The 18,508-nt window shown below is 40.7% G+C and overlaps 1 protein-coding gene across 1 annotated transcript in view; it reads right to left on the bottom strand.

Moving 5' to 3' along the window:
* LOC141105647 (alpha-2-macroglobulin-like) overlaps window positions 1-18,508 on the bottom strand; it is a 232,651-nt gene that overhangs the window by 3,343 nt on the left and 210,800 nt on the right. Inside the window, exons 28-33 of the mRNA XM_073595623.1 lie at window positions 18,135-18,297; window positions 14,610-14,815; window positions 9,372-9,587; window positions 9,163-9,290; window positions 8,548-8,638; window positions 3,205-3,270 (exon numbers count right to left, since the gene is read on the bottom strand). Coding sequence (XP_073451724.1) covers window positions 3,205-3,270; window positions 8,548-8,638; window positions 9,163-9,290; window positions 9,372-9,587; window positions 14,610-14,815; window positions 18,135-18,297 — 870 coding nt within the window. The remainder of the gene's footprint in view (window positions 1-3,204; window positions 3,271-8,547; window positions 8,639-9,162; window positions 9,291-9,371; window positions 9,588-14,609; window positions 14,816-18,134; window positions 18,298-18,508) is intronic.

Raw genomic sequence — 18,508 nt, 5'->3', positions numbered from 1 at the left:
AGATACATCTGGATGAGAGGTGCCAAGGGGTGAGTGGGCTCAACATCCATCCCTGTCTGTGACTGAAGTCTCCCCCTTCTCTCTCCCGCATCTGAGTAAGTACACTAAGGCAAATCAGGGTTCTCAGAGCACTCCTTACATCAGAGTTCCCCTTTACACCAGAGGCCACAGTGTTTCCCCTTACATCAGAGTTCCCAGTGTCCCCCCTTAAATCAGGGTTCCCAGAGCATCGCTTATGATAGATGCCTCAGAGTTCTCCCTTACATCAGAGTCTGCAGAGTCCCCCCTTACAGTGAAAGGGAACTCTGCGAGTTCAGATGTAAAAGGGGAACTCTGTGGACTCTGATGTAAAGGGGGGCTCTTGTTATTAATTTCATATGATTAGAAATGTTATTTAATAGCAAAATATATGTATAGTTTATACTATTAAAAAAATTGCCATGCACCGCTAAAGTGTTCGGGTTTGACTTGAAGAAAACGTGGCAACCCTAGCTCCATGTGGGAGCCGGTGCAGCAAGAGGCTTCTAGCTGTGTTCACCAAGTTGGTCAGTGAACAGTCTGTAGGACACAGACAAGGGCCTGGAGTGTAAGGCCAGAGCAGCAGTGCTGCAAGTACAAGCCAGAAAAGGGCTGAATGTTGTTTATGTTGAAGGAGAATAAATGCTGAAAACCCCTGCGAGGGAAACTTACGTTTATGTTTTCTGAACTCTCTTTTAATAAAAATGGGCAAACAAAGCCCTTAAAAAGAAGAAACAGCAGGTGGCAGTGTCCTTAAAGTTCTACACTTGGAGTGAAACCCTTATGCCCCGTACACACGATCGGACATTCCGGCAACAAAATCCTTGGATTTTTTTCCTACGGCTGTTGGCTCAAACTTGTCTTGCATACACACGGTCACACAAAGTTGGTCAGAAATTGCGAACGTCAAGAATGTGGTGATGTACAACACGTACGACGAGCCAAGAAAAATGAAGTTCAGCCAGTGTGGCTCTTCTACTTGATTCAGAGCATGTGTGGAACTTTGTGCATCGGAATTGTGTACACACAATCGGAATTTGCGCAAACGGATTTTGTTGTCGGAAAATTTGAGAACCAGATCTCAAATTTTGTGTGACGCAAATTCCAACGGAAACTGTCCGATGGAGTCTACACACGGTCGGAATTTCCGACAACAAGCTCAGATCGCACATTTTACGTCGGAAAGTCCGACCATGTGTACAGGGCATTACACTTATTTTCTCCTGTTTTCATCTGGTGATTCAACAAGCAAGTCTGTTGTTTTTCAAAATCTCAAGCTCTCCAGCAGAATGTATCAGTTTACATGGATGAGACAAGCCATTTAACACTGGAAGGGTTGGTTAAAATGTTCAGCTTTTATTTACTATTTATAAATTGTAAAAACGTTATCTCAAAAGTAAAAAAAAAAAAAAAAAAAAGCCCTTTGCAGTAACTGGTTATAAAGTGTTATCTGGAGTTTGGCTTCATTAGTTAGTGTATTTGAATCCGCTAATACATTTACCACTACTGCCCCCCAGACTGATAATGGTGCTGTCTACTGTGCCTCCTGTTCTTATTCATCCAGAGTTTTGTCTCACTAATACAGAAGCTGCATTACTGACCAGATCACCAGGTGCAAACAGAGGGAAAAAGACAAAAAAAAAGGAAAACTTATGCACCCACCACATCTAATAATTAGTAAGCTGCAAAATATAACATTTTTGGTTTGGGGTTTAATACCGCTTTAATATAACAAGCACATAACTCTTATGCCACGTACACACGACCGGTTTTGCCGTCGGAAGGTTTCTCTGACAGAACTCCGCCAGAATTTCATTCAAGTGGTCTTGCCTGCACACGGTCAAACCAAAGTCCGACCATCCATAATGAGGTGACATACAGCACGAACGACAAGACTAGAAAAAGGAAGCTCAATAGCCAGTAGCCAATAGCTTCCGAATCGTATTTGCTTCAGAGCATGTGTCGTTTTTGGTCCGTCAGAAGAGCATACAGACGAGCGTTTTTCCCTATAGGAATTGGTTCCGTCGGAAATATTTAGAACATGTTCCATTTCTAGATCCGTCAGAATTTTCGAAAAAAAAAAGTCCGATGAGTCATAGACAAGATCAGAATAGACGATGAAAAGATTCTGTTGGACATTCCACTCGTGCGTACGAGGCTTTATTGTTAGAAAGATGAACCTCAATGACAAAGTCAGGCAGATCATTCTTGATCACAGATAAATTTAGTGCCCATAAAGGTGAGTAGCCAATGTGTTTTAGGGTGATTGCAGTTTCCCCTTCATCAAGGCTTCTTGTTTAGAATTTTCATTTATAATGCTTGCAATGTGGACATGTGTTCCCTTAAGGATTTTTGCCCAACTTTGGAGAAATTTTCTTTCACTTCTGATTGTGTTTCATTTTTTTCTCTAATCAAAACTAAAAAAAATTTAGTAAAAAAAATAAACGATTGTGCTAAAAATAAACCGTTGGGAGCTAAAATATGGAAATGAGAAGTGTCTTTAATGTCAAAATGTTGTTGCTTTGCTCAGGTAGTTGCCTAATCAATGTAGTTAAAGCAATACAGCCTGGTCAAGGACCACCTTAGTTTTATAAGGAGACACCTTATGTGAAGTACCTGATAAAGGGTATATTTATTAGAAACAGATGTGCCATTGGGCAAACTTATAACTTTGTGTAGATATAACAGTTGTATTGAGAAACCTTTTGATCAACCATTTGCAGCATTATCATTGCCTTTAAGTTTTAAGTATCTTTGCATAAGAACCTGTGACCTGTGATGTTGTCCAGTGAACTGTGTTACGTTACAGTTTCCATTTACTTATAAACTGTCTTTGGCTTTGTGAACTAGTTTACTTACTCTATGCTTTACTTGTCTGCATACATAAAATCCTGTAATAAAATGTATGTTGATATGCATATTCAAATCTCAGTCCACACCAAAAGTCCCATCAGCCTCAGTATTGGCATGAGATGTGTTGATCACCTTAGGACTTTCAGCTTTTGTCTCAGGAAGAGAAATGCAGTAGATAATCAAATCAATTTTTTTTTTTTTAGAAGATCGCCACCTGCAGTGGAGAAAGTAAACTGCACCTGGCTACATGTATATCACAATCATGCTGCAGAGAGTATGCATCATATAGCTGCCATCTCAACTCAATAGGTAGATGAAAAAAGGCATTCAAACCTCATTCAGATATAAGGTGACCATGTCCGTCTGTATTTCACTTCTCTGTATCAGTCTGTCCTGCAGCTGTGAAAAAAAAACAATATCATATCTTAATATTCATATTATAATAATATAAAACGGTTAAAGTCTCCTGTTATCATTTGGTGAGATAGTGTTGGGTTAGTATTTGTCCTGGTAGTTGGATCATAACTGTGAAATGATTCCTAAACTTACATTTCAGCCTAATGAGCTTAGCCAAGTTAAAGTGAACCTTTTCCCCTTCACAAAAATTTTCATCAGAATGCAGCACTACACAACCTTTTCACCTCTTGTTGGCTATGCGTCGTATGACCTTACAATCATCTGCTTGAAGAAAAAAAATTCTCCCCAAGACATCACGGAAAAGTCATTTTTTTCAGCAAGGTAATGTGGAAGATGAGGCGCATGATGACATTGGCGGCCAACTCATTCCTTCTCCACTGAGCCATTAATGACCTTGTATGCCTCATCTTGCATATGCTTTGCACCAGAAATTTTGTGAGGAGAAAATGGGTAAGTACTACTAACTTTATTAGTTTTAGTTAGTAGAATGTATTATGGTGGTCAGGTTTATTAGGTATTGGGGGGGGGGGGGAGGTGGCACACTTTAATCACCTGACACAAGGAGTACCACCAACAATACAAAGACAAGGCTGAGCTCATACATAAGCTAAATTGTCAATTTATATAAAAATAAAATTTGGGGTAGATTTCCTTTTTTTTTCTTTTCTCCTTTTTGGTGGTTGTGGTCATGTCACTCAACTCCTGGCTTCTTATATCTCAAAGAAATCAGATCTCTGTGTGGGGGATCTTCTTTGGCTAAATATTCTTTTTAATAGTATTTTTGAATTTTGTATCATGTATATATATATATATATATATATATATATATATATATATATATAGGGACTATTCTACATATTATGCCTACTTACTCCAGTCACCATAACCAGACTTAGTATGAAAAGTAATGGTAATTGAAAGCACAACATACACATCATAGTCAAGAAGTAAATATCTCCTGAAGACGGGGGGGGGGGAGGGGGCGTGTATTATATCTTCATGTCCTGCATTGAGTGTCAATCCTCACCCATTGCTGAGAGAAGCGTTTTTTTCAGTACTTCTAAGCTTTCAATGCACAAAACAGGTTGGCCCACCCTTGCCTATTGCAGACTTCTTTTTTTAAGTTATGTTTTAATTCATCATAGAAGTATCCTTTGCTCTGCACAGCAAAAAACTAGTAACAATCTTAGTCCTCATGCACACGGACGTTTTTACAGCTGCTTTTTTGAGCTTTTTTTGCAGCTTAAAAAGGCCTGTCTATGTTAGTCTATGGCTTCATGCCCACCTAGGTGTTTTTGAGCTGCAAATGGCATAGGCGTTTTTAAACTGTAAAAAAAACCCAGGACCAGTGGGTTTTGAGAGACGTTTTTCAGCTGTAAAAACGCTCTAACGCTGAAAAACGCTCAAAAACGCTCAAAAACGCTCAAAAACGTCATTCACCAACGTTTTTTAGCGTTTTTGATCCATTGAAAAAAAAAAATTTGAAAAAAAAAAACGCTCAAAAACGCTAACGCAGAAAAACGCTCAAAAACACTCAAAAACACTAAAAAACGCTATTGCAAAAACGCTGAAAAAAGCTGAAAAAAGTTTAAAAAAATCACTGCAAAGATACTGGCATTTTCATAACGTTTTTTTAACAGCCTGTGTGCATGAGGGCTTATAGTTGCATATTATTTATCAATGACATATCAATTATTTAAACAGGAGCTGCTGTCTGGAGGTTCTGGAGCACAGTGTGTCAAAATGACAAAAGTGAGAGGCTTCCAACAGAAGTGAGAAGCTCATGAGCTATATTTTCTCTTGACGCGTCCAAAGCATTAGATATTGTTAAATGGCATTACCTGTGGTCGGGGTTGTCAGTACCACATCCATGGAGCTATTTTTTCGCGACTCAGCTTCAACATATGGGGGGCTGGGCATTCCACAATAGTGTTACCACTTATAGTTCACGTGCCTTGCTAGCTTGCACCCCGCACACTTCTTTTGGTTGAAGCACTAGAAGCAGGCTCACTAAAGGAGAAGGGTAACTGCCCCACGATACCTTTGCTATCGAAAGTGTGGAGCATACCACGGTCTTTGTTTCAGTATACAGGGCCTACAGAGTATACACCCATATGGGGTAATACAAATTTACCTGAGCTTGAGGGGCTGGAGAACTTCAATAATTGGAAACAAAGGGAGGTGGTAAGATTGAAAATTGGGGATGGGGACAATTCCCCAAACTAGTCTCCAAACATAAGAGAATAGACTATCTCAGTACCAATAGAACAACATACATATTTGAATAAAAAATATAATTTTATTAATACACAATAATAAAAAACAGGACATCCAAACATAGATAAGAACATTGTGTTCTATGTTCAAAACAAAACAATATAAAATACAAGGGTGTCTATACAAGTATATTGCTGATACTTAATGTGCTCCAGAGGTGGAGACAGAAGGTATAGTGGGTCCTCACAGGACATATGATCCTCTATACATTTCACGGAATGTCACAGCTTCATCAGGAGATTATTGTCTAGAATGAAATAGCAATTTATACATAAAGATCAAAGATACAAGGAACACATATTTAATATAAAATACAATTGGAAACTGGGTACCCCTCTGTTTTTTCCCCCAGTCACCAAACGTATTTCATACTAAATATGTGTTCCTTGTATCTTTGATCTTTATGTATAAATTGCTATTTCATTCTAGACATTATCCTCCTGATGAAGCAGTAGCATTCTGTGAAACATGTAGAGGACCATATGTTCCGTGAGGACCCACTATACCTTCTGTCTCCACCTCTGAACACATTAAGTATCAGCAATATACTTGTATAGACACCATTGTATTTTATATTGTTCTGTTTTGAACATTGAACACAATGTTCTTATCTATGTTTGGATAGCCATTTTTTTATTAATGTGTATTAATAAAATTATATTTTTTATTTAAATATGTATGTTGTTCTATTGGTACCGAGATAGTCCATTCTCCTATATTTGGAAAATAGCCTGGGGAACTGTCTCTGACCCCAATTTCTGATTCAATTTGGATGATGGTACCTCCCCTCCTGATTTTGTACTTTTCAGTTTAAGTTTTGAGGCTTTATTGTTTTTTGAAGTGGTAAGATTGTCGCAATTATACTCAGCTGGGGTGATGAAAGTGTTTCAGAAGCTGAGAGAGGAGCTTGAGCTTTCAAACAAATACTTATATCAATATTTACAGATAAGGCACGCGCTGACAGCTCATTTTAAGGATGTAAGGGTGGAATGGAGTAAAGCCCCTATATTAAAATCATTAGTAGACACCACATCTATAAAAGGGTAGATATCAAAACTGTATAGAAACATACATATTAAAGCATTAAAAAAAGATTTACAACTACCTAGTAAAGTAAAATGGGAAAAAGATGTGGGGGAGATAAAAGAGATCAGTGGTGCAGTATATTACAATCAATAGATCTACTATCTCTCTCAGCAGCCCAGAAATTGACACAATTTTATCCATCCATAGGGTGTATTATACACCGAAAAGACTATCATTGTTTGGGAGACGCCCAGATGCATCGTGCCCCAGGTGTGGGGGTGCACTTGGGGATTTGATCCATTTGCTCTGGAGGTGCCCCAAACTGCATATATATTGGGAAGAGGTGATAGGTACAATAAGATCGGTATTTGGAATACATTTGCAAATGGACCCTGTATTGTGTGTGTTGGGGTATATGGAACACCACATGGCCCCTCCGCCCACACAAATAGCTATATTGAGATGCCTTTATCAGGATAAGAAATTGAATACCCAGAAATGGATATATCCTCTGCTGCCAGTTTAATCAGCTTGGCTGAGAATGGTTAATATGGTAATAAGAGAAAAGTTGGCCTATACAAGGAGGGGATGTGTAGCTAAATTTGAAAAGATATGGAAGTTCTGGATCGAATCCTTGGGATTGGCACCTGGAATTCAGTTCATATAAAATGATTGTTTTTATATTTGATAATTCTATTTGTGTCTTTGGGGGCAGGGTTGTTTTTTTTTGTTTTCTTCTTCTTCTTTTTCAGGGGATTAGGGTAATTTATAGACGAATAGAGTGATTGTTTATTATATTTATGTATATGAAAATTGTGTACATTGTAAAAGAAAAAATTGTTAAATAAAGATGAATTAAAATTTTAAAAAAATGTCTCGCTGACACTAGCGAAAGAATGGCTGCAGTAGGGAGAGAGCACAAGAAACCACCTCATTGGGAGCTGAAATTAAGTTTTTAGGTGTACACCTTATGCCCAGTTTCCTTAAGTGTTAAAAAAAAAAGGACCAAACTCAGTGCATTGACAACGCGCAAAATACAGTAAGTCTGCTTCTGATGGTTTCCAGGTACTATGGGTTACTGAAATGCACAGTAATTCCTAATTCATAATTCTTATGACTCCTGATTGAATTGTAGCAGAGGCACACCCTGCACTTTCCAGAATAATAGTTACCGTATTCTCAACCGTGCCATCAATATTTCATTCTTTTGTACATTTTAGTAAATCCTTTATGGAGGTGTATAGGAAAATTGTATAACCCAGAAGGAATACACAAATCCATGGACAGACCATACAAACTCCATGTAGACAGATTCTCAGATAAGAAATGACCCCTAGAACATGTGTAGTAATTCAGTGATGCTAACCAATGAGCCACCACCGTTCCCCACATTATTATAATTTGCTCTTGTACAGTGGCCTTAAACACTAAACTTTTTTTTCCTAAAGTGGTTGTAAAATTGAGTCATGGAATCTGTGCAAAGCACATACTGTATATTTGTAGTGTTTATTCATCTCTGTCCAAAACTCTAAAAGTTGTTTCTCTCTGGTGCTTCGTTCCTCTGCTATCAGCATGAGTCACTTATGAGAAGTTTTCCCGACACATGAGATGAATTTGTGTGTCAGGAGGGGGCTTGTCTATTCACAACACAGCTCTGCTGTGTGGTGGGGGTGGGGGGTATGCCTTTCCTACAATCAGCTCTCACACAGTGTAAGTGAAGTCTCTCTGCCCTCTCATCTGTGCTGCTGACAGATGAAGACAGATTTTTAACACAATCTGCACTTTTGAAAGGATATAGAGAGGGGAAGACAGCAAATAAATAAGTAAAATAAATGTGGGAGGATTTGTTTATTCTTTGGGTATCACCTGAGGCTGTTCACTTCATTGGGTATATGTGAGGGTTTACAACCACTTTAATGTATGCTAATAGAATATTTTGTCAGTAGCCATCCTTACCTTCCTCACTGTACTCTTGATCGGAATGATTCCAGACAGCATCTTCACCTCGATAACAACCATATTTGTTCCTTCCCTGGTTCCAGTGTAACTGTGAAAGTAAAACATAAATAAATAAAATACAGGACTAGAGTGAAATACCCTGTCATGCCCCTTAATACTTTAGAATCATTTTTAGGTAAGTAATTTCCAACAGCAGCAACACCCATCCGTAAGCAAGTGCCACACATTGAGTTAGCTATCAGCAATCATTTCTGTGTGTGATGTGATAACCTGGAGAGGAACCATACTAGGTTGATCTGTACACACTGGCTTCCTTTTAATAGTGTTCCCCAACCCCCCCCCACCCCCGGGTTATGCGCGGGGGGCTGCTTGCTCAGGTTCAAGGATCTCACCAAAAATTCTCTGAGTTCCTGTCTGTACAAGAAGTGAGACACAATCTTTCCAGCAGTAACACAGACACAAATACACCTTCAGTTGAGTGAGTAAGAGTTAGACATTTTAAGAATGTTTTATTTATTGTACCATTCATCAACAAATTATGGTCACATTATACCCTCTAAGTTTTAACTGAGTCCCCCCCAATGATTAATTGAAAACACTAATAAAACTCACGAAGCATCGATGTGAATCTCAAATTTTGTCACTGGATCCCCCAGACACTCTCTGTTTGAATGTGTTTTCACCTTTAATGAAAAGCTGGTGTCCCTTTTGGGTGGAGGGACATTGTATCTCAGGACTGCCTGTGTGGTGAGCAGAGAAAATCGAGTTTGAGAATGACTATACACAAGAAAAAAGAAGGCAGAGGGTTGATTTCCTCTTACCTGTGCGAAAACACAGCCGTTCCCTGTGGCGGACAACGTGTAATCTCCGGTAACAGCCGGTAGTGATGCTCTTTGAAGGAGGAGGCGGTTGTTTTTGTCTACATGGAACTTCTCCAGAAATCCTGAGCTGGCACTGACAGTCACAGTCACATCGCCCTTATCACTAAATGTGAGCTCTGAATACTTGGCTAGAGCTTGGAGAGCCACAACTGTGTCCTACATAGAATAAGAAAATGATGTTTGTGAAGGCCTTCATCTAATAATCAACACCTTCCGCTAAAAAGGTAGCAGATTTTGGATTGTGCTCAGTTCCTGCAACTAACATATTGTTTCTAAATAAAGGCCAGCCTTTTTAAACATTTGGTCTTTAAATGTATCACTGGCCATTTAGGGCAAAGTTAAGAGTTCACTTGAAATCCTACCCGCCCACTGATACTCATCTTCGTGGTGATCCCCTACCATTTTGTTCATCTGACGGGGCCCATGGAAATACCAGGTTAACATTTAGGTATGAGGGAGCATTAGATCGTCAACCTAAAACACTGTAACGTGGGGTAGAAGAAATGGTCATTAACCCTGTGTAAGCTTTGACATTGACCTGCATATAGTTTACACAGAGATTAGACTTAGGGCTTCAACAGATGAAAAAAAACAGGGGGGAGCATACAGAGAGAGTATTAGTGGGGAGTGAGAGAAAGTGACCTATCAAGAGAACCTGTAATTTTTCCCTAAATGGACAAAGTGACAGATTTTCTTTAAGATCTAAGAAAACCAACAAAAAATACATTAATGATCATACAGTATAAAAACTCCCCCACTAATCACAATGAAATTACATCTCTATTTCCCCAGTTTTGTTATTGTACACTCAGCTTTATGCCAAACAGTGGTGTTGCCAGACCACTGCTGGGTTATATAGTTACATAGTAGGTGAGGTTGAAAAAAGACACAAGTCCATCAAGTCCAACCTATGTGTGTAATTATGTGTCAGTATTACATTATATATCCCTGTATGTTGCAGTCATTCAGGTGCTTATCTAATAGTTTCTTGAAGCTATTGATGCGCCCTGCTGAGACCACCGCCTGTGGAAGGGAATTCCACATCCTTGCCGCTCTTACAGTAAAGAACCCTCTACGTAGTTTAAGGTTAAACCGCTTTTCTTCTAATTTTAATGAGTGGCCGCGAGTCTTGTTAAACTCTCTTCTGCGAAAAAGTTTTATTTTTATTGTAGGGTCACCAGTACGGTATTTGTACATCGAAATCATATCCCCTCTCAAGCGTCTCTTCTCCAGAGAGAATAAGTTCAGTGCTCACAACCTTTCCTCATAACTAAGATCCTCCAGACCCTTTATTAGCTTTGTTGCCCTTCTTTGTACTCGCTCCATTTCCATTACATCCTTCCTGAGGACTGGTGTACAGAACTGGACAGCATACTCCAGGTGCGGCCTGACCAGAGTCTTGTAGAGTGGGAGAATTATTGTTTTATCTCTGGAGTTGATCCCCTTTTTAATGCATGCCAAGATTCTGTTTGCTTTGTTAGCAGCAGCTTGGCATTGCATGCCATTGCTGAGCCTATCATCTACTAGGACCCCCAGGTCCTTTTCCATCCTAGATTCCCCCAGAGGTTCTCCCCCCAGTGTATAGATTGCATTCATATTTTTGCCACCCAAATGCATTATTTTACATTTTTCTATATTGAACCTCATTTGCCATGTAGTTGCCCACCTCATTAATTTGTTCAGATCTTTTTGCAAGGTTTCCACATCATGCAGAGAAGTTATTGCCCTGCTTAGCTTAGTATCGTCTGCAAATACAGAGATTGAACTGTTTATCCCATCCTCCAGGTCGTTTATGAACAAATTAAATAGGATTGGTCCCAGCACAGAACCCTGGGGAACCCCACTACCCACCCCGACCATTCCGAGTACTCTCCATTTATCACCACCCTCTGAACTCGCCCTTGTAGCCAGTTTTCAATCCATGTACTCACCCTATGTTCCATGCCAATAAAAATGTAATATTCCTTTAAATTTCATACCTGGGGGGTGTCTATAGTATGCCTGTAAAGGGGCGCATGTTTCCCGTGTTTAGAACAGTTTGACAGCAAAATGACATTTCAAAGGAAAAAAAGTCATTTGAAACTACTCGCGGCTATTAATGAATTGCCGGTCTGACAATACACATTAGAGTTCATTGATAAAAACAGCATGGGAATTCCCCATAGGGGAACCCCGAACCAAAATTAAAAAAAAAAAAAATAATGTGGGGGTCCCCCTAAATTCCATACCAGGCCCTTCAGGTCTGGTATGGATATTAAGGGGAACCCCGGTCAAAATTTAAAAAAAAATTGCGTGGGGTCCCTCTCAAAATCTATACCATACCCTACAGGTCTGGTATGGATTTTAAGGGGAACCCCGCGCCAACATAAAAAAAATTGCGTGGGGTCCCCCCCAAAAATCCATACCAGACCCTTATCCGAGCACGCAAGCTGGCAGTCCGCAGGAAAAGAGGGGGGGGAAAGAGTGCCCCCCCTCCTGAACCATACCAGGCCACATGCCCTCAACATTGGGAGGGTGCTTTGGGGTTGCCCCCCAAAACACCTTGTCCCCATGTTGATGGGGAAAAGGGCCTCATCCCCACAACCCTTGCCCGGTGGTTGTGGGGGTCTGTGGGCGGGGGGCTTATCAGAATCTGGAAGCCCCCTTTAACAAGGGGACCCCCAGATCCCAGCCCTCCCCGCTGTATGAAATGGTAAGGAGGCAGGGTCACCCGTTACGTAACCCCGCCCCCTTCTGAAGTCACGAGGAATGCCACAAGGAAGTCCCCGTTAAGTCCCCCTGAGTCAGAGGAGGGCGGGGTCACCGGGTGGCTCCGCCCTCATTTTTTAAGAACTGTCAGAAGAGGAGAAGTGTCACACAGCGGGAGCCTCCCTCCATGCCATCATGAATGCGGAGCGGATCGAGGTGAAGAAGGGAAGAAGACGCCACGGAGGAAGATGACGGACAAGAACACCGGAGGAAGAACCAGAAGTACCAGAAGAACCAGAAGGAGAAGAAGATGGAGAAAGAAACCGAAGGAAGATAGAAGATAGAAGAAAGAAGATAGAAGATAGAAGAAAGAAGAAGCATTTAAATAAAGGAATTGTCAAAAACTGTCTCTTTTAACATTTTTGACAGTTTTTTTCTGAAATGGTCGGGGTACTTTTGTACCCCCTTACCATTTCACACAGGGGGGAGAGCTGGGATCTGGGGGTCCCCTTGTTAAAGGGAGCTTCCAGATTCCGATAAGCCCCCCGCTCGCAGACCCCCACAACCACTGGGCAAGGGTTGTGGGGATGAGGCCCTTGTCCCTATCAACATGGGGACAAGGTGTTTTGGGGGGCTACCCCAAAGCACCCTCCCATTGTTGAGGGCAGGTGGCCTAGTACGGTTCAGGAGGGGGGGTGCTCTCTCGTCCCCCCCTCTTATCCTGCAGCCTGCCAGGTTGCGTGCTCGGATAAGGGTCTGGTATAGATTTTGAGGGAGACCCCACGCCATTTTTTTTTGAATTTTGGCCGGGGTTCCCCTTAATATCCATACCAGACCTGAAGGGCCTGGTATGGAATTTAGGGGGACCCCCCACGTCATTTTTTATTTTAAATTTTGGTTCAGGGTTCCCCTGTGGGGAATTCCCATGCCGTTTTTATCAATGAACTTTTATGTGTATTGTCAGACCGGCAATTCATTAATAGCCGCGAGTAGTTTTAAATGACTTTTTTTCCTTTAAAATGTCATTTTGCTGTCAGACTGTTCTAAACATGGGAAACATGAGCCCCTTTACAGGCATACTATAGACACCCCCCAGGTATGAAATTTAAAGGAATATTACACTTTTATTGTTTCAATTTAAGCATTATTAAAATCACTGCCCCCCCGAAAAAACGCCCGTTTTAAAAACTTTTTTTGCATTGATCCATGTCCCCTGGGGCAGGACCCAGGTCCCCAAACACTTTTTATGACAATAACTTGCATATAGGCCTTTAAAATGAGCACTTTTGATTATTCATGTTCGTGTCCCAAAGACTTTAACGGTGTTCGCGTGTTCGAACAAATTTTTTGCCTGTTCGCAAGTTCTGGTGCGAACCGCACAGGGGGGTGTTCGGCTCATCCCTAGGGAAGAGTTAGCCCGGGTTCACACCTATGCGAATTAGATGTGCGTTTCCCCGCATCTAATTAGCGTAGTAGGAGAATGTGACTGGCTCCCTATGGAACCGGTTCACATATCTCCGGGGCGGCTGCGGAGCGCACTGCACAAAAACGCTGTGTGTCTTTGGCTCCATTTCCGGGCCGAGTTCAGGCATAGAATCGGCCCTGATTCGTCCCTGAAATGGGGAACAAGGACGCACAGCTCTCCTGTGCAATCTGCAGCTCGGTATAGTGTGAACCCGGGCTTAATGAGCCTAGCTGAAGTAAGTGGGCTCATTAAGACCTATATAAAAAACCCGGGCATGCTTAGGGAGATGCTGCACCCTGGAACCAGTTCTGTGTGTGTAGACTGGGGAGTGGGGTATCTGTCCTGTGCGGTGAGTTTACACCTGTGTAGCAAACTTCTAAAACAGGGAGATAGGGACTGGGGCAGCACAAGGCTGCACCTAGTTGTTAAATAGGGAATCTACGTGTGTAGTAAGCAGTCAAGCTGGCCAGGATTTCTTTTTATGTTTCTTTTTGTTTTGCTGTTATATTTTTCACTGCATATAGTATAAATAAACTGCACCTTTGTTTTTTTCACAAAGTCGTCTGCTGTGCCTGATTTTGTGTGGTGAACCCATCCAGGGGGTTACACACACCCGCTGCCAAGCTAACCCCCTCACAACTGTTATACAAGCTGTACACTAACTACTTTACATTGTAGCAAAGTGTAATTTCTTCAGTGTTGTCACATGAAAAGATATAATAAAATATTTACAAAAATGTGAAGGGTGTACTCACTTTTGTGAGATACTGTATATGTTGTCTGCTGAGGTCTGTTTTAGCCAAGCATGTGCACATTTCAAATCTGTCTCCGTCCATGGCTTTGCTGGAGCTGTACAGACTGGGCATCTGGGTTATTGACATTTATTTTCTTGCAGTCACTGAGACATTTAACTAGTATGTCAGTGATTTAACCTACCAGAGTTCAGCTGTAATGGTGTTATGTTTTGGTGGACTTGATCTTAAGTGGCAATGAGATATATAATGCACTGGAATGTTATCAGTTACCTGTGTAGATGAGAAGCCTCCATAGGGGTTCTGCTGTTTGCTTAGCCAGTTCACAATCTCTGTAGCTTTGCTCAGGTCAGGTTTAGGTTCAGAGAGTAGAGCCAGGAGGACATAGGCATTCATTTCCACCTCAGCAGATGGGGCTCTGTACCAGTATGAATCTTGAATGGGAGGAGCAGAATCCCGCGCCCAGTGGAGCTGTCCATCTGTAAATATGACGACACCACATAATTACACTATGATCTTGTCTTGCTCCAAAAACTGAATATAGCACCTTACTATAGGTTGTGCAGGATGTCTGTAGAATTTGGATTGGCATGAGCCAGGACAAAAGGAGACATTGCAAAAGGCATTTAAAGAAAATTGTGACACATCAAAGCTAGAGTTATGTTTGACAAATATACCTAATTAATGAGGCAATTCTCCATCTCCTTCTTCCTTTCCCTCCCCAACCCCCTCATATAGCCCAGTGCGAAGCTTTAGAGCGAGAAGGTCTGAAAATAGACATCAGTTCTCTCTCAAACCACAATTCATTGCTAATCCTTTGTCAAACACTATATGGCCAAAATGTTGGTGACACCTGACCATGAGTTTATTCTAACCATGAGTATTAATAAGGGGTGGGCAGCCTCTTTGTGGCTATAATAGCCTTTGCTCTTCTGCGAAGGCCTTCCGTGATATTTTGAAGTGTAGACTAAAATGTATGATAGGGGAAATCCTTTGAGAATAGTTGGCAGAACGTGGAGAGTGCCTGTTGGAATTTGTTCCTATTCAGCCAAAAGAGCATTGCTGAAGTCAAATACTCATGCTGGACAAGAAAACCTGGCATTCTATCAGTGTTGCAATCCCTCCCAATAGTGTTCAGAACGGCTTAGGTCAGGGCTCTGTGCAGGTCACTTGAGTTCCCCCACTAAAATCATTAAGCCATATCTTCAAGCACATGGTTTTGTATATTGGGGTACAGCCATGTTAGAACAGAAAAGAGCCTTCCACAAACTGTTGCCAAAAGTTTTAAAGTGCACAGTTATCTAAAATATCTTTTGTTTTTTAAACATTATTTTTTAATTTGAGTTTAACAAGAAATTCGTACAAAAAATTTGTATAAAACGTTTTTGTACAGGGTCAACAGTTGCAGATCATCATAAGTAAAGTGGATTATAAAGTACAATTGCAGTAAAACATACTTAAGCGTTTGGCCAAATGCTCCATGCTTCTTGAAATGTATTAAATGATAGTGAATTAAAAGCTAGAAGTTGTTGCGTTAGTTTGGTTCATATGAACAATATTGGTTACTTCTGATAGGTTGGAGGGCTAATGTTGACTTCCACCGCCTTAGGATTAGAGACCTGGCTGCTAGAAGTATATGCATTACAACCTGTCTGTAGTCCTTCGGGTAGTTGGATTGTAAGCTCTTCTGAGCAGGGCCCTCTTAATCCTCCTGTATCTTATTGAATTATAACTGTATTGTCTCCCTTTTATAGCGCTGCGTAAACTGTTGGCGCTATATAAATCCTGTATAATAATAATAATAATATTTATATTTAGAAGGGCTAGTTCAGGGCAGGGTGACAGTTGTCTAAAACATCTTTTTATACTGCATGGTTTAGCTTTGACAGTAATCATTACTGGAATTGCCTAAACTCCAATAATTTGGAGGGATGTCCACATACTTTTAACCATATAAGGTACCTCCAGATAAAACCCAACATTTTAAAAAATCAATAGTTCCTGGAAACGAGTCCACATGTAGACAGGCTCGGCTTGCGTGGTAACATCACAGACATGGACTCCGCCCTACCCATTTCGTCAGAGTTAGCGTCCTCAGGGGCATGCGGAACCATTGATTTTTTACATGCTGGATTTTATCTGGAGTTGTGTGAGTTCTTAGTATCATCTTCTTTTAATAAAATATCATACAGTTTTACACTATGTGGACCATTTTTTTTCCCCTCAGCTCAACCATTTTTTCCCGTCAGCCTATCCTATTCAGCCTAAACAGAGGGAACCAAATAGATCTTCTGTGTATCATTCATGCTTGTCTAGACTCTTAGAATTTGAAGTCTAGATCTCTGGTAAGCAAGCATTTCACATGATTCAAGGTGGAGGTGCACCTAGGTGAAAATTCCACAAAATATTTGTTCACTCACATTGTGTATTCACTTGAAGAGACTGTGTTAACTTACATTGTTTTTTGTGTTTGGAGACTAATATGAGATGTTTACATATATATATATATATATATATATATATAGATACTGTAATTACTATTTCTATTATCTTGATTGTTTAGTGCCGCAAATTATGTTATACTTGATAAAATATAACTTTTAACCACTTGCTGACCGGCTCACGCCGATATACGTCTGCAAAGTGGCACTGGTGCGCAAAATGATGTACCCATACGTCACTGCGTCATCGGCACCTAGCGGGCGTGCGCGCCCGCCGTGGGAGCGTGTCCGCGGGTCCCGCATACTCGATGTCTGCCGTTGGGCTGCGATCGTGGCATGGAGAGGCAGAACGGGGAGATGCCTATGTAAACAAAGCATTTCCCTGTTCTGCCTAGCAACATGACAGGAATTTACTGCTCCCAGTGATCTCTGTCATATCGCAGTGAGCCCATCCCCCCTACAGTTAGAACACACAGAGGAAACACACTTAGCCCCTTGATCACCCCCTAGTGTTTAACTCCTTCCCGGCCAATGACATTTACACAGTAATCAGTGCATTTTTATAGCACTGATCGCTGTATAAATGCCAATGGTCCCAAAATAGTGTCAAAAGTGTTCGATCTGTCCGCCGCAATGTCACAGTCATGATAAAAATTGCAGATTGCCGCCATTACTAATAAAAAAATAATAATAAAAATGCCATAAATCTATCCCCTATTTTGTAGACGCGATAACTTTTGCGCAAACCAATTAATTTTCCCCTTTTTAGAAGAATAGATATTGGCCTAAACTGAGGAAGAAATTTGTTTTTTTATATATTTTTTGGGGGATATTTATTATAGCAAATTGTAAAAAATATTGCTTTTTTTTCAAAGTTGTCGCTCTTTTTTTGCTTATATCGCAAAAAATAAAAAATGCAGAGGTGATCAAAAACACCAAAAGAAATGTCTCTTTGTGGGAAAAAAAAGAACATCAATTTTGTTTGGGTACAGCGTGACACAACCGCGCTATTGTCAGTTAAAGCGACGCAGTGCCACATCACAAAAAAGGGCCTGGTCAGGAAAGGGGGAAAATCCTTCCAGGGCTGAAGTGGTTAAAAAGTATAAACATATTTAATATATAATTGGCCTAAATCCCACTTTTATTAGGTTTTCCACTTACAGGGTAATTATCTTTGTATCTGATTCTTTCCCCCTTTTAATAATCAGGGTACTTAGTTTCAGCCCCAACAGAAGAGGGGTGTAAAGAAGGTTTGCAATTGAATAAATGACATTTTTTTAAAACAATCTTAAAACATTTTCAGTCAAAGTATACAATGACTTCAGCCTAGAATAATTTTAGTGAATCTATTCCTCACCTTCTCGTATAGCTTTTTCTTCCAGTTTGTCCAATACAGCTGCCCTGAGTTCTGTCTCTCTGCACAGTGTAAAGGTGTAGGCCAGCAGAGCCAAAGTGTATACATTGCTCACATCCACAGCAACCTTCCGCAGACAGGACACTGCGTCTCTGACCAGAGGATCCTAGAAATAAATTAACTAGTATGAAATCTCAGTATTTCCTAATTTAAAATTTGGAAGAGTAATCAAGAGGATAAAGATGCATAATGAATCTGATGTGATCTATGTACCAGGGACGTGCGGTGAGTTCAGTGGCTGGTGAGGCACTGGCTAGTATCAGAGCCAGATACACACAGGTTACATACGCCGCAAACGTTAAAGCGAGAGCAATAAT

This window comes from Aquarana catesbeiana, linkage group LG08 (assembly GCF_042186555.1).
Source record: "Aquarana catesbeiana isolate 2022-GZ linkage group LG08, ASM4218655v1, whole genome shotgun sequence".
In the NCBI taxonomy this organism is placed as follows: Eukaryota; Metazoa; Chordata; class Amphibia; order Anura; family Ranidae; genus Aquarana; species Aquarana catesbeiana.
This window is presented reverse-complemented; position numbering and strand designations above follow the sequence as displayed.